The 14,690-nt window shown below is 41.8% G+C and overlaps 1 protein-coding gene across 1 annotated transcript in view; it reads right to left on the bottom strand.

Moving 5' to 3' along the window:
* Window positions 1-7,589: 7,589 nt before the first annotated feature.
* LOC119393287 (TBC1 domain family member 23) overlaps window positions 7,590-14,690 on the bottom strand; it is a 46,391-nt gene continuing 39,290 nt past the window's right edge. The window contains exon 17 of the mRNA XM_037660220.2: window positions 7,590-13,244. Within this exon, the coding sequence (XP_037516148.1) occupies window positions 13,241-13,244 (4 nt within the window). The 3' untranslated portion in view covers window positions 7,590-13,240. The remainder of the gene's footprint in view (window positions 13,245-14,690) is intronic.

Raw genomic sequence — 14,690 nt, 5'->3', positions numbered from 1 at the left:
GCGGCCACCGCGGGAGGTCGCCACGTGCCCGCACGCTCGCTCGCGATCACACTGAAAGTAAGCCGCACGTTCGAAGAAAAAAAGAAATGCTCAAAGTTATGACGCGTGCGTGACGTAACTTCTTTGCCCCATGCTATCCCTCCCTGCTTAGCTTCTAGCGCGCTCGTCGGGACGAAAGAAGAGAGAGAGAGAAATAACTTTATTTATAAAGTCCAGCGAACTTGACTTGGGGTAGGCCTCATCCCCCGGCCTAGGCATCGGCCGCGAGCCCTTGGGCTCGGGCGGCTTCGTCGGCTCTCTGGACGGCCCAAAGTTTTTCTTCGATTGCGGAGCTGAGCAGAGCCTCCTCCCAGCGTACCCTGCGGTTCGATACTGTCTCCTCATGGTTTCCGTGTGCTTTGTCGTCTAAGGTCCAGCACTCCCATAGTATGTGGCCCAGTAGTATGTAGTACGTGGCCCAGATGAGGACAGCTGTGACCAATCAGGGGGAAATTGAAGTCGCCGAGGAGGTAAGTAAATTTAGTCGAACAAAGCTGTGTTGCTTTATCGATGCTAGACCGGAGTTCATTATTTATTTATTTATTTATTTATTTATTTATTTATTTATTTATTTATTTATTTATTTATTTATTTATTTATTTATTTATTTAAATATGCTGCAGCCCTAATGCAGGGCAATAGCAGGAGTGGATAAGTTATACAGAACTAATACAACGGAGCAAAAAACAACAATAAAACTGAAGTACATTACAGCAATACGTAAGAAAACATCACTTTGCATAATACAAACAAGATCCTTAAATATTTTCTAAGTGGTTATATAGCGGCATTAATTAAATCCTTTAATGGTAGTGAACGAATACTGCCCGGTAGGGTATTCCAGAGGTCTATTGTACGCGGGAAAAAACTAAATTTGAATGTGTTAGTACGAGCAAATAAAGGCTTTATGTTCAAGTTGTAGGAGCTGCGGGTGCAAGTTTCTTCCATAAATGCGATGTAGTTACCCCCAAAGATGCCAGGAGAGGAGTTGATGACTGTATATAATAGTTTTAAAGATTCGATACGATAACGAGAATGTAGTGGTACAATGTTCAGTAATTGCAGAGCCTGTGTTGGTGAGAAGTTGCGGCTGTAGTTACGGCATATGAATTGGATGGCTTTACGTTGAACGCTATCAAGGATTTTTAGGTCACATCGTTTGTAAGGGTACCAAACGACAGATGCGTATTCTAGAATAGGGCAAATGAACGTTTTGTACAAAGGTAGCTTGGTATCGCGGGGGGATTTAGCCAAAGTACGGCGCAAATAGCCTAATTTTTTTAGAGCTTTCCCGCTGATGTATTCGATGTGGTTGGTCCAGGAAAGATTTTTTGTTAGAATCACACCCAAATATTTATATTGTGACACTCTTTTAAGTTGTGTACCATCCAGATAATAATCAAATGAGAATGGGTTCTGTCCAATCGTAAATGACATGACGGCTGTTTTAACGCAGTTGACGTCCATCTGCCATGTTTTGCACCAAGCGCTGAAAGAAATGAGCGATTGTGAAAGACGGCGACGATCTTCCGCAGAATTAATGGATTTGTACAATACGCAATCATCAGCATAAAGTCCTATTTTAGATGAGGCGCAGTGAGGTAAATCATTAATATATATGAGAAATAATAATGGGCCCAGCACAGATCCCTGCGGAACGCCTGACGTGACGTCAACAAGGGATGATTCCACTGAATTAAAAGAAACAAATTCTGAGCGATAATGAAGGAAACTGGCGATACAAGAAACAAGACGGGAATTATTGAGTATGGTATCTAGTTTCACAAGCAACTTAGAATGAAGAACAGAGTCGAAAACTTTAGAGAAGTCAATGAAAATGGCATCTAATTTGATTTCCTATATCTAGATTAGAGGCGACGTCATGAACAAAATCGACTAATTGTGTAACGGTGCTGTAGCCACGACGGAAACCGTGCTGAGCTGAATTTAGAACTTCATTGGAGTCGAGGAATTCGATGATATGCTTGTGAATAATGTGTTCCAACATCTTGCATGGCTGTGGTGTAAGAGATATTGGCCTGTAATTAGATAAGAGTTGTCTATCACCAGATTTGTCAAAGGCAATACTTTCGCTGATTTCCATGAAGAAGGTACTTCACCACAGTCTAGGGATTTCTGGAAGATTACAGTAAGGTAACCGGCTGTCCATGCGGAGTATCTCACAAGAAAGAAATTCAGTACGCCGTCCGAACCGGAACATTTCTTGGTGTCGATATTCAAGATTAGGTTCAATACACCTTCACAGCTTATTACAATATCACCTAGCTTATTGCTTTGTATGTCATGATTAAAGGTTGGAACAACATGGTTGTCGAGGGTGAAAACTGACTGAAAATAAGAGTTAAATGCATTGGAAACTACTATGGGGGCGTTTGTAATGGTGTCATTAATCATTGAAAGAGGAACTGGTTGTCGTACTAGGCAAGACTGAAGTCCAGAACCTGCGAGGATTGGATCTAAGTAATAAATGAAGTTGTACAGAAAAGTAGAAGTCTTTAGCGTTTTTTGTGCAAGCGCGAAGTTAGAGAAGCATTTTGTGGAATCCGGGGTGCGGTAGCAAATACCAAACAGAACGTTCGTTGTGAAACTGAGACACACGGCCCACACAACCTCTAGCTCAGAATCTCTGTCAACCACATGCAGGATCAACAACTGCAATTACAAAAAAAAAATTTTTTTTCACAGCAAACTATGTATACTAACTTCGAACACCCATATATTGAAACTGTTGTACTGAGTTAGTGTGTAAACCGAATCACTGTAACATCCCCTTGCAAGTCCCATGCAACTGTCTAGGTTGGCTTAATACGAAACATACATGTAGAGCATTCACCTAAACTGTACCTGTATAGCTTTTTACATCATTGAAAATATTCATGTTCAAAAAAACAGTACTGTTGTTGCTGATTATATCAAGCGAGGCAATGAACCTCAAATGAATTACATGGCATAAAGGAAAAATGAGCATGGTGACTTTTTTCGAGATAAAGATAGCTAACAACAATTTCTTTTACTAATTTATGCTGCAACACAGTGATGATCTGTGACTATGCACACTGTTACTGGAAGGAACTGCTTTGCAGTGAAGTATTCAGTGGATGTCCTACATATCCCGTGTTGATTTGCCCTTCCACTGAACTATTTTGATCACCTTCAGGTCAGATATATATTGGTTGAACTGTATTAGATTTCTCATTGTAACTTTACTTATGTACAAGTGTATTCACCTAAGCCATCAGAGGTGATGAGGCAAGACAAAAGCCTATTTAAAATTTAGTAGCAGGGCACCTCAATGATACTGAAAGACAATCGTAGTGGTTTCGTTGTATTTATGATTATGGTGCCTATGGAAAAAAAACACTAAAATGTGCGCGTTTTCTTTTATTTGCAGAGTGAACCCATTCCGTAATTTCCAAATGAAATCCTGGGTGGCTAAAGGCAGCTGACCGAATGTATTGTCTGCACAAGCTTCAGTGCGGTGACTGAGCCACATTGCATAATTTTTGCTTAATTGTGGCATGGTGCCTGATTAATATATAAAATTTTGCCTGTCCTGCTTATATATAGATCAAGATGCTGGTCTGCAGTATGTATAAATAAAAAAGATAAATAAAATTAATTTTTTCAAACTGCCTGCCAGGACGTGCAAGGCTTTTTTTTAACGACGTGACGAACTTGTTACCTTTTGCACTCTGCGGAAGTACAGCGCAGTATTTATTTCTGCACCTTTATTGACATTCAGTTGCAAGTTGCAGGTCCATACCTGTGAACTCTTTCTATTTGCCCTGAAGACTCCAGATTTGTGACAAGTTCTCCAGATTGTATGAGTGCGGCTTATAATCTCCCAATAAACAGCTCTACCCCCACCTAAAGTAAAAATAACAAAGGAAAGCTGTTCTAAAAATTTTCTGGCCTTGGAAGAACCTCAGCAGATTGCCAGAGGACCTTCCCCTCTGTCCAGTGATGTAAGGGAAGGGGAAGCTGCCACATTTGTGAGTGGCCTTGGTTATCTACCGTTCAGCACGTTGCCCTGACGAGGAACTCGCAATAACATGACACTGCAGCGCAGGCAAGTTGGCTTTGCTGTCGTGTGCCATGTGTGGGAAGGGGCTACTGGATTTCTCAGGTCATATAATACATTGTGCGCTGCGCGCTTGTGTAATAATTACATATGCACTCTGGTGTCTATTTGGACCTGTAAATAATTTATTTCGAGCCCGCTCGGCTCGTATTCGGTGCAGCAAGGCCAACCTGCGCCTCATCTGTCTCCAGAATCCAGATTAAGCAGAACTGGCAAGCTAATCTTTTTCATTATGGTCATTAAGCTTTCGTGAAACTCGACGGGCAAGACGCGGCGTGGACGATCTGTCAATGAAGTACTATGTTAATACTCATGAAAAAAAAAAAACATTATTTTTACAGCACCGTTTAAATTCACAGTTTCTGGCAACATCAGCAAGCAAAAATAAGGTAGAGCTCACGTAGGTAGTTTCTTTTTTAATTGTGTGAAGAAAACTTCAGACCAGGCCAGCAAACCTATTTGCTTATTTAGCATTTTACAATAACGCAGTTTCTTTGATTGGGAACACTCTTCAGGAGGTACTGAATAAACCATTCGGTTTTGAAGTCCATGCAAGAGAACTGAATGTTGCAATACTGCTGTATTGACGCTGTGCGTCGGTTTGTAAAATACGTGCAGTTTCCACACTGTCCTGGGCAAACCAAATGATGTAGGCTGTTCTATACTGTGCCGTGGCTGACACAAAGCAGTGCCCTGTTTGGCCTATTTAGGATCTACCGCATACATGATACCAAATTCTGCAGACCACACCTTTAGAATATCTTACAAATATCATAACAGATGGTTAAAGCATGCAAACAAAAACATGAGTGAAGAGAACTAGACAACGCAAACACTACCTTTCAACTGAAAGGGTGCACTGTGGTGGAAAACCAAGTATACACTTAACTCATCAGCGCATGCTCAGGCATGGTAGCGCCACCAGTCAATTAGGCACACATGCAATTCTATGCGACAGTTAATTGTTTAGGCATTCAATTTCTTTAAGCAAGTTAATTAAAAGCTGGCTAAAGCATGCACTGTCACTACTGGTGATAAGCCTCTACCATAAGACACCTTTCTTTGTTCCTGTGCTTTTAGGTAAATGTGATTTCATTAATTTTGTGTGCATTTACAATCTCAACATCGCAAGGACCTTTAATGCTCCATAAATCTGATCAATATAGCGGCTCTGCCCTACAAAGAAACAGTTGCAAGGAAAATTATATACCACCCCCCCCCCCCCCCCAGTACATTACTCATCATCATTCTCAGCCCATATTTATCTCCACTGCTGGAAAACCGCCTCTGCCAATTATCTCCAATTTGCTTTGGCTTGCGCAAGCCGAATTTATTGCATCCCTGCCAACTTCTTAATTTCATCGCCCCAACTAAGTTGCTGCCGTCCTGGGCTTCTTTACCTTTTGCTTCGTATCCACTCCGTTGCCCGTCCTACATATTTCAACCAGGCGCTTCTTTCTATGTGGCCTTTGTGATCCGCTTCGGCAGCACATGGCACATAGTTCACCCAAGCAGGGCACACAAACACCGAGTTGCGAGTGCCCGGACCAGACACACAAGTCCAGAATTAGGGTCGCCTCCACATTTTTAATGCCTTGTTGCTTCCTCAATCGTTGTACGTCTAGATCTGTGCCATATCAATTTCTAACTCAGCTCCTTCGGTATACCAATACATGGCTGCAGGCTTCACTGCACTCACCGAGGCGTACTCGCTGACCGGAGCTCTCGGCATCGAAGCCCTGACCAGAACTCTTAACAACTTCTATGGGCACATCATGCAGCGTGAGCTCAGCAGAGTACTACTACGAGTCGCACAAGTTATGCTAGATCGAACGGGTTGAATTTCAGTTAGACTGGATGCAATGCTTCGCACGAGAATCGAAAGCAAGCAAAGGAAACTTTTTCAAAAGTACTTACTCCATAATAACGCGATCATTTATTTGGTTTCGTGCAGACATATTTTCTGCTACGTGGGGCACGTAGACGCCAAGCTTCGCTTGCCCCCCTTTTCCCAATAATGAAACGGCTCCTGAATTTTTTGGTTTGAGAGGAGGAAAGGAGGGAGTTATGGAATTGGGTTAATAAGCGGTATTTTGTGTAGGAGGCAATGCTGTGGGCATGCATTGTGAACGCAGTGAACACGGTATACGTGAGGGGGGGGGGTACCGCAGGAACTGGTACATTCTTATATGTTTACGCTGCAAATTTTTGCCCGTTTTGACGGTCACTATGGGGGCATCCCAAAAAACGGCACTATGATCGGACCTCTCATGATGAGCGAAAAGGGGGTAAGTCATTAGAAGAGTATTCTATCTTGTTTCCTGCACTACGTCTGATATGCAAGTCAATATGTGGAGACATCGTAAAATCAATAACTTGAAGCGGTACGAAATATAGCCATTTCTGCAAACACGGCAACTGATGATGGTGGCCACGACGGTCGTACATGGTGCCAATCAATAGAATCGATTTTTAACAAAGTGCTTTCTTGTCCAGGATCTTATATATACAAGAAAATGTATGGATCCCATAAATAACTTCTTGATAAGGGTGACAGATGCCACGGTGTATTGGTGGGATACTTTTGATAATTGTCGCTGCAAGGATACTTTTAACGTGCATCTCCTCATGACCCGAATATGTTACAAAGTGGTGTGTTACGAATATAAAAACCCGTTTTGTTTAAAAAATTCGGCAGATACAATGTACCACGGTAATCGATGTAATGCGGAGCACACGGCGGGAAGGCGACTGTGGCGCAATTTTTTTGCATTGAGTGAGATATTATGAAATGACACTAAAGATAGGCGCAAATGGTACACACAAAAAATTGGCTGGGCGTAGAAGTTCACGTGATCATTTTTTGTCGAGACAGCATGAGCACCACCATGCGACTCTGCTCCACCAATAGAGATGAGCAGAAATCATCGCCTGCTCTCGCTGAAGGACTCTGGCGGAAAGATAAAAGAATATTACTGTCTTTAGCTTGATTTAGGTGGCTTGGAGGCAGCAGTATTGGGTCTAGATACGGAGTTTGGACAACGTTCACTGTTTCGCACGGTGGTGTTGCGATCGCGGTATCTTGTACCTCAAGATACATGGTACATTATTTCATGTATCAGAAATACAGATACTGATATAAGTCTTGCGAGACGTATCGTGACACAGATATAAGATACCCAAAGGGTATCTACGATAGTATCTAAGATGCATATATCTTCGATACTGTCTAACATTGGCTATAACACGATGAATTAAGGTCTGTACCAGGGCACGGTCCTAAAGCTCAGCATTACACAGCAGTCTGCCTACCGAGAGCATGTCAGTTGCTTATAGTGGTCAATAACAATGAACTCAAGGAAACAGCACAAAAGAAACACTATGAATCAGCCTCCTGAAGAAAAAGACTCTTTCTGGAAGGACTTGCAGTAAGTACAAGGCAAGGAGCTTCCATCGAGACTTTATTGAATGTACAAGAAGGCTATAGATTGTACAGCAGAACACATAGCCATCTAACACTATCAACATATATAAAATACTATTTACATCTTGCCAACAAAATGATAAAACCGAAAGTAAAGTCTGGCACAACAGAGGCCTCTTACTTGAGTAACAATCACATGCGCAGCATCTGTCAAACATTTAGTCGTACAATATTTGGTCAATCTCAATTATGTCGCACATCTACAGGCACACAACATTCAACCTCACAAACAGGCTTCGCCGAAACAGCCCCAAGAAATTTCCCGGAGCTGTCAAAGGGACGGAAGGTGTGAAACAGCATTTCCTTAATATCCAAGTGAAAACACAGACGAATCTTCCCTGTCCACAGATTATAAATAAGCACTATGTATAGGCACACCACTTTGAAAGGACACTAACGGCAAAGGTTAAAAGCCAAGCTGAAGTGACAGATATGTACTCCCAAGAATATCTCCAAGTTGTGTCTCTGTTAATGAGGACATGGCTTTCTTAAGAAAATGACAAGCATAAAACAGGGTCTATGCCACCTCTGTAGAACTAACCAGTGCTCAATGACATAACACGAACACACAAATGATATAATTGGAATATAGCAGCCAACCGAGTACAAACAATAGAACGGTTGTGTTTGATATAAACACTAGATATTTATTTTCTGGATAATTATTAGGGGTTTTATTACCACTTTAACCAATGCTACTCTTTTTCACTGCCTCATCAGAGTTGCAAGCTCTTTGGCTCACCGATGCCTAAAGCATCCAGCTAACCTAATGTCCAAAATAGTACCGTGGTACGTCAATGCATGGAAGACTTATCACCACCTGTTATCTTGGGTTATCTTCCATCTACAATTACAGCTCTCTAGACGTTTAAGTGATCTGTTGGCGCCAAACAAATGTGGAAGAGTGATATCCATAACGGTAACCAGTCACTCCAGCTGCGCTTCAGGTATTTGCCTGTAGTGGCCCTTCTAGAATGGTCTCTAAACAGGCCATTCATTCAAGCTCTATTTGCTACAGCAATATCCTTTAGGCGTGCTATACTGTATATCATAAGAAGCACCAGAACAATGTACACCAGACACTCCTTTGTGAGCCCACTTTCAAAGGGCTCAAGTTATTACAAAAGAGCAAGGAAAGTAAAAAAAATCTAGAATACATAACAGCAGCACTGCGGTTAAACGAAATTAATACACAGTTAAAGGGACACTGAAAAGAAGCGCTAGACCAGTTTATATAGAAGTAAGCTTTCAAAAGCCTATCTGCAGTAATTTAATAGATACTGTTCATTATAGGCACAGAAAATAAAGAGCATGTTCACCTTTTCAAATTCAGCGCCAAGACTTGAGCACTTATTGCGCCTGTCCATATCATAGATTTCACTGCTGTAATTTATACGGGTATTTGGTGAATAAATTTTGATAACAAAAGTGCCCCGAAAACCTTCTGGTTCAACTATGCAGTCAGATTCAAATGCAGTATTAGTCTGACTAGAGTTACCATACAGGCTCCTTTAGGAGCCAGAGCTGCACATAAATCTTGCACGCAGAAGCAACCAATGTTCTCAGGGAGCGCCACACTTCACATTAGCACCAAGCAAGCTCATTGCAACACGTGATATTGTGGTCAAACTACACTACCCCTCTGGTCTATCTGCTTTAGGGGGGACAATCAAGGACTATTTGGTTGTGAGCTCATAGGTTTGAGCAATAAAAAAAACAGTTTGACTTTTTTTTTTAAATTGAAACATCCCGCTGTGGGTGCTAACACGCCTACCATTATATCTTTTATTGCCCATGGCTTGGTGGTAGAATCTGTTGAAAAATGTGCTGATGAGCAGCCGTAAATTAACTCAAAAGACAAAAAGGAAGGTGTTTATCATGCAGTTTTTGCTATAAAGAAAGAATAATAAGTCAAGACAAATTTCGGAAGCAATGTCTTGGACTTTGGTTAATGAATAATGAGCTAAACTGTAGTGACATGGTGGTGCTGCAATCGTCTGTTGTGTTTATCTGCACCCCAGAGGCGGCTTTTCCACACACATTCGACAGCACAAGCAATGAATAAAAAAACATATATATATGTGTGCAACTCGGGCTTCCCAAAGGGAGCCTATCAGCGCATACAGTAACCATTAAGTGTAACCATATTCAACAGATAAAAAAACCTGGTCAGTTGCCAGCACATAGTCAAAATCAACATTATGAACAGATATTTTAAGGAATTGCCACCACCCAGCATTTGTTGCTGAACCCTTCTAGGTAATCAAGAATCCCTTTAAATGGTTGAACTTACTCAGTTTTGTATTCCACTAAGGTCGCATACAAATGTAACTGGACCTGAAATTTTTTCTCTTTAGCATCCTTTTAAATTGTGCCCATCTTGGGAATGTGTTCATTGGTCCTTTCTCCTTTTTGACTTGAACATAAATGCTCAGTTCGATTTCAACACACAACTACTGCACGTATAAATAACAAAACATTTGTATGAAAATAAAAGAATACAGCACACTATATGGAGGCAGTAGGAAGATTAATCGGCTCCTTAAACATCACCACACGTACATTTTACGGCAACTATAGCAATGACAACATTATACGAACATGCGTGAAACTCCGTTCATCTGCTAACTTGTGATTTTTCAACGACGTGCCGCACAATCACACTGTATAAGGAAAGGCCGTTGAATCGTCCTTAGACAAAAAGCCTGAGGAAACTAGTCCGAAACATCGTAGTGATGAAAATCATGAATGGTCTGTTACAATGTGAATTAAGAAAAAAGGATAGTACAGACAATGCAGCTGCCAGCTCCCATTCGTGGCCATAGTTAGAAAAAAGTAAACAAAGTACAGATGCATCACATACTAAATGTTATTGTGGAGAATTGCAACTGTGATTACACCCTCTCGAAGGCAAATCTGAAGAGATCTAATGTCAATGAAGCTTCATGGAAATACAGTAAAACCCCGTTAATTCGGACTTCACGGGACCAGAGAGAATGTCCGAATTAACCGAGGGTTCGAATTATCGCGAGTACGATCAAAACACTAGAAAAATGTTTCCGCCACCACCAGACTTTTATTTCTTAAAAAAGTCGGTGATCGCGGTTTGCTTCGCGGAGGCAACGTGCAAGGAAATCACAATTTTGCTAAGTTCCTGAAGGTGGCTGTCCGCGCACACTGTGCCGCAAAGCGGCGGTCTAGCTGACGCAGCCAGGCTTGAAATATTTCGACCGTCATCCAAGCCTTTCTATTAAGGCGGTAGTCGACAGGCAGCTGCTTAATGTTCTTAAAACATCTTGGCTTCGCAGCCTTTCCTATCACCAGCAGCGGCAGCTACTATGTGCCGGTCATGTTCGTAGCCAGAAGAACCGTCACCCGCTCTTAAGACGCACGGGTGCCCCTTACACACGATCGTCTTGTCAGGCAGAGCCTCCTCGTCAGTGTTGAAAACGTTGCACGGCTCGTACGTAGAAAGGCATGCGGAAAGTCCGGAACGCCAGGCCTGCACAACGCTTCACCGCGCACGTTGCGGAACACCAGGGGTGCTATCGCGGAACGATGCCTTATGCCATATTCTATGCCATTCTTATCATCCACCACTCGTGGCTGGCTGATCGCGTTGATAACGCGGACGGACCGTCGCCATGTTGCCTGTTGCTGATGACAGTAGCGATGCGCTGCCTTTCATTGTGTATGTGCCTCCGAGATGCAAAGCTCGTTTTAAATCTCGGAGGCCATAATCCGATCTCGTTACCTCGTTTTAAATCTCGGAGGCCATGATCCGATCTCGAAGTTGTTAGATGCGCCGTCGATTTCGGCTGCGAATCCGAATTATATCCGAACCGCGGCCGTGGCGGTATCCGCTGCTGCTTCCCCGTCTCGACCCGACCTCGGTCGGGAGTTCGAATTAACCGAAGCGCGGTCGAATCTGTCCGAATTAATGAGAGTTCTCAGCCATAGAACAATGCACATTTTGGACGGGACCAGACGCCGCGTCCGAATTAACCGAAGTTCCGAATTAACGGGGGTCGAATTAACGAGATTTTACTGTATGTCCAACGCAATGCAATGCTAATTTTTCTTGATTATATGTGATATATATACTATTCAAATTCAATTCGAAATCATTCGACCAAATCACTATTCGCTTCGACCATAAAATTTACTATTCGCACAAGCCTAAATGCAATGAAATGCAATGCAATCAATCAATCAATCAATGAATCAATCCACTTTAGTTGCCCTTGGGCAACTCTGTTCAAGGTTAGTGTGCAGTAGTAAGGAAAACACTACACAGTGGCTCTTAATAGTGTTTGAATTCCCACACACTGCCCCTTCTTTCTTCAATGTCAAAGCACAAACAGAAAGCCCTGAACGTTCATATAATTTTGCAGATACAGGAGTCTTAATTTTGCACGTATAAAAAAAAAGAAAGAATCCTAAAGTCTCATTTAATTGATTACCTAACTGCATTGCAGTGCTGTCTACTGCAAAAACTAATCAGGACTTTAATGAGAAATACAGTCCCTTAAATCTGGAAATAAGAAAGGCTTACAAATGGAGCTCATGATTGTCACTATAATATTCTTATACATACTAACTGAAATAAGAGTCACTGAAGGAGGACTAAGTGTTTCGAAAACCACATTCGAACGTTTGTTATTATGTAATAGGAGTTATAACTGGCGATATAACCAAGTACTTTTTCGTGGTCAGGTGTGTGCTGGAGATGCATTCAGCCCTTGTTAAACATCGGTGTGAATTCCCTTAAAATAAATAAATAAATAAAGAACAACTCGTGCTGCTCTAGTACTACTGGCGATCCATCCCTGGGCGCCCAGTTCCAACGATTCAGCATCGAACTTTACATTTGGCGACTCCTATTTGAGTAGTGCACACAAAAGGTGCTGCAAATCTGCACTTAAACGCAACCTGTGATCTCATCAGCTTGTAATCTAATACTATAGTCACCGGTAAACACATCATCAGCAGACATTGAGACACTAAACACATTTTTCAGCATTGGAAGCTATACAGCGTGAGCGAGACGATTATGTTCATAAAGCTTAAAAAAATGTTGCCAAAACTTTTTAAACCACTGCAGCACCCTGCTAGACAAAGCAAAGGTGCTTTGTTCTACATTAATGATCGTTGTGTAGCAAAATGGGTGAAATTCCATTTCAACACGCGCAGTACGAACTTCTCTTGCAAAATCCGCAAGATTGAAGCGCACAAGACAAGATGCACAGCAAACTCTCTGCCACAATCTCGGTGATCTATAGTTTGTCTACTGACGGCACGTGTCCTGTACAAAAGAAATAAGCAACTAACAAGTAGCCGTTAGTATGCATTCTGTCCAGTCAGTTCAAAGAACACAGCCTCGAACAAGCACAAAGGAAACACCCCTAGAGGATGCAAGCGAGCTTGTAATAACATCAAGAAAAAAAGGGGCAACATTGACGTAATGTGTCATTGTTGTAAAAGAAAAAAAAAAGTGCCGTAAGCGCTGCACCGTCACAATCTTGCCGTGGTGCAACATTTGGCTCCTGATGAACTGCTAGAATGTTTTTGCTTGATCCCATTCATACTGACCTCAAATGGCCTTGCTGCTCCCATTACCTGCAAAGAAAAATGAATGCACTGAAGATGGAACAATCCAGAGGGCTGGTTTAGACATGTGAGCATTGCTTGCATCTTAGAAACGTGAACATATCACATTTTAGAAAAGCAATGACAGTGACAATGACTATTAGCCTCAAGTGTCCAGATATAATAGCCATTATAAAGACAAAAATAATAAATAAATAAAAATAAAAAGAAAATAAATGAAGGCAGAGGTCCTGCATCAGCTAAAAACACAAGCATACCATGAATTTCCTTTTTAAAGAAAGTACAAAAAACAACTTCTATTATAAAAAGTGGGCAATGAATCGTTTTTCCTTTTTGTTCGCAGAACTGAACATGACCAATATGTTCCCATTGTCAAGAGCATTTTAAGAAAAAGGGGGAGGATATAGTTATAAAAAGTAACACAAGGTTATAAAAGAACACTTAAAAAGCCCCTGCAGTTGCAGCGTATTTAGGCACCTCTAATCTGTTCAACGCATAGCCTCCATGCTTAGGGGAAATATCATGTAGATATTCAGGCAATCGCCGTACAAATGATTACTGTTTAACCACTCACTAAAATGTGGTATATATGCATAACATCTCACAGTGATCAGGTTTTTTTTCTCCCCCTGTGGAATCTCCAGTGCTGTAGCAACAAAAGGACACAGTACACAGCGACACCAGGGGAAGCTGGATTTCAGGAAAGTGCCAGAGCCACGTGGGAAAAATAACATCAAGGGATGAGAGAGAGTTGAGCATTTCCACGGCCGCCTCAAAGTTGAAGAAATTTTAAGCCTGATTCTTGCTTATGAGTACTCTGGTATTTCTCCTAAGAGTCCATGACCGTGTACGTTGTTTACACTGTCGGGCATTCTAATGCCCATGCATTAAAGCCTCATTCTGTACGAAAAGTGCAAGAGAAGGATGAGATAACAGCACCCCATAACACAAAAAATGAAGAAAACAAGCAAAACAAAAGTTAAAAATAATAGTTATACAAAAGCAAAGAATTAAAAACAACCACATAAAAAGACCAGATAAACTTTTCTGCAGGATTAGAACACATGACCTCTACCACATAAGCCTAATACCGCAATCATTATGCCAAGGGCGCACACACTGATGGAGTGAATAGCGCATGGCAAAGAGTTTCCTGTGCGCAAGCTGGCGCGTTGAGACACTTGACACATTTTCATTTCACAACCTGCGCACAGGCCCCCACAGCTCAGCACCACATCTGTGTCTGTGCATCTTGCACTAAAGATTATTTCAGTGTTTTGCCAGTTGGTAGTATGGCTGATAGGTGGTGCTATACAAGTTCAGTATTACAGATGCTGTGGGGAAGCTAAGGAAACGACAGAGCACATTTTAATTCAATGTGGAGATGTCCGCACGGATGTATGTTTAGGCATTAGCCTACATGAAGCCTTGGGTTTTAGGGACAGCACTGGAAAG

The sequence above is a fragment of the Rhipicephalus sanguineus genome, chromosome 5 (assembly GCF_013339695.2).
Source record: "Rhipicephalus sanguineus isolate Rsan-2018 chromosome 5, BIME_Rsan_1.4, whole genome shotgun sequence".
In the NCBI taxonomy this organism is placed as follows: Eukaryota; Metazoa; Arthropoda; class Arachnida; order Ixodida; family Ixodidae; genus Rhipicephalus; species Rhipicephalus sanguineus.
The sequence above is the reverse complement of the archived record's forward strand: the minus strand, read 5'-3'. Positions and strand labels throughout refer to the sequence as shown.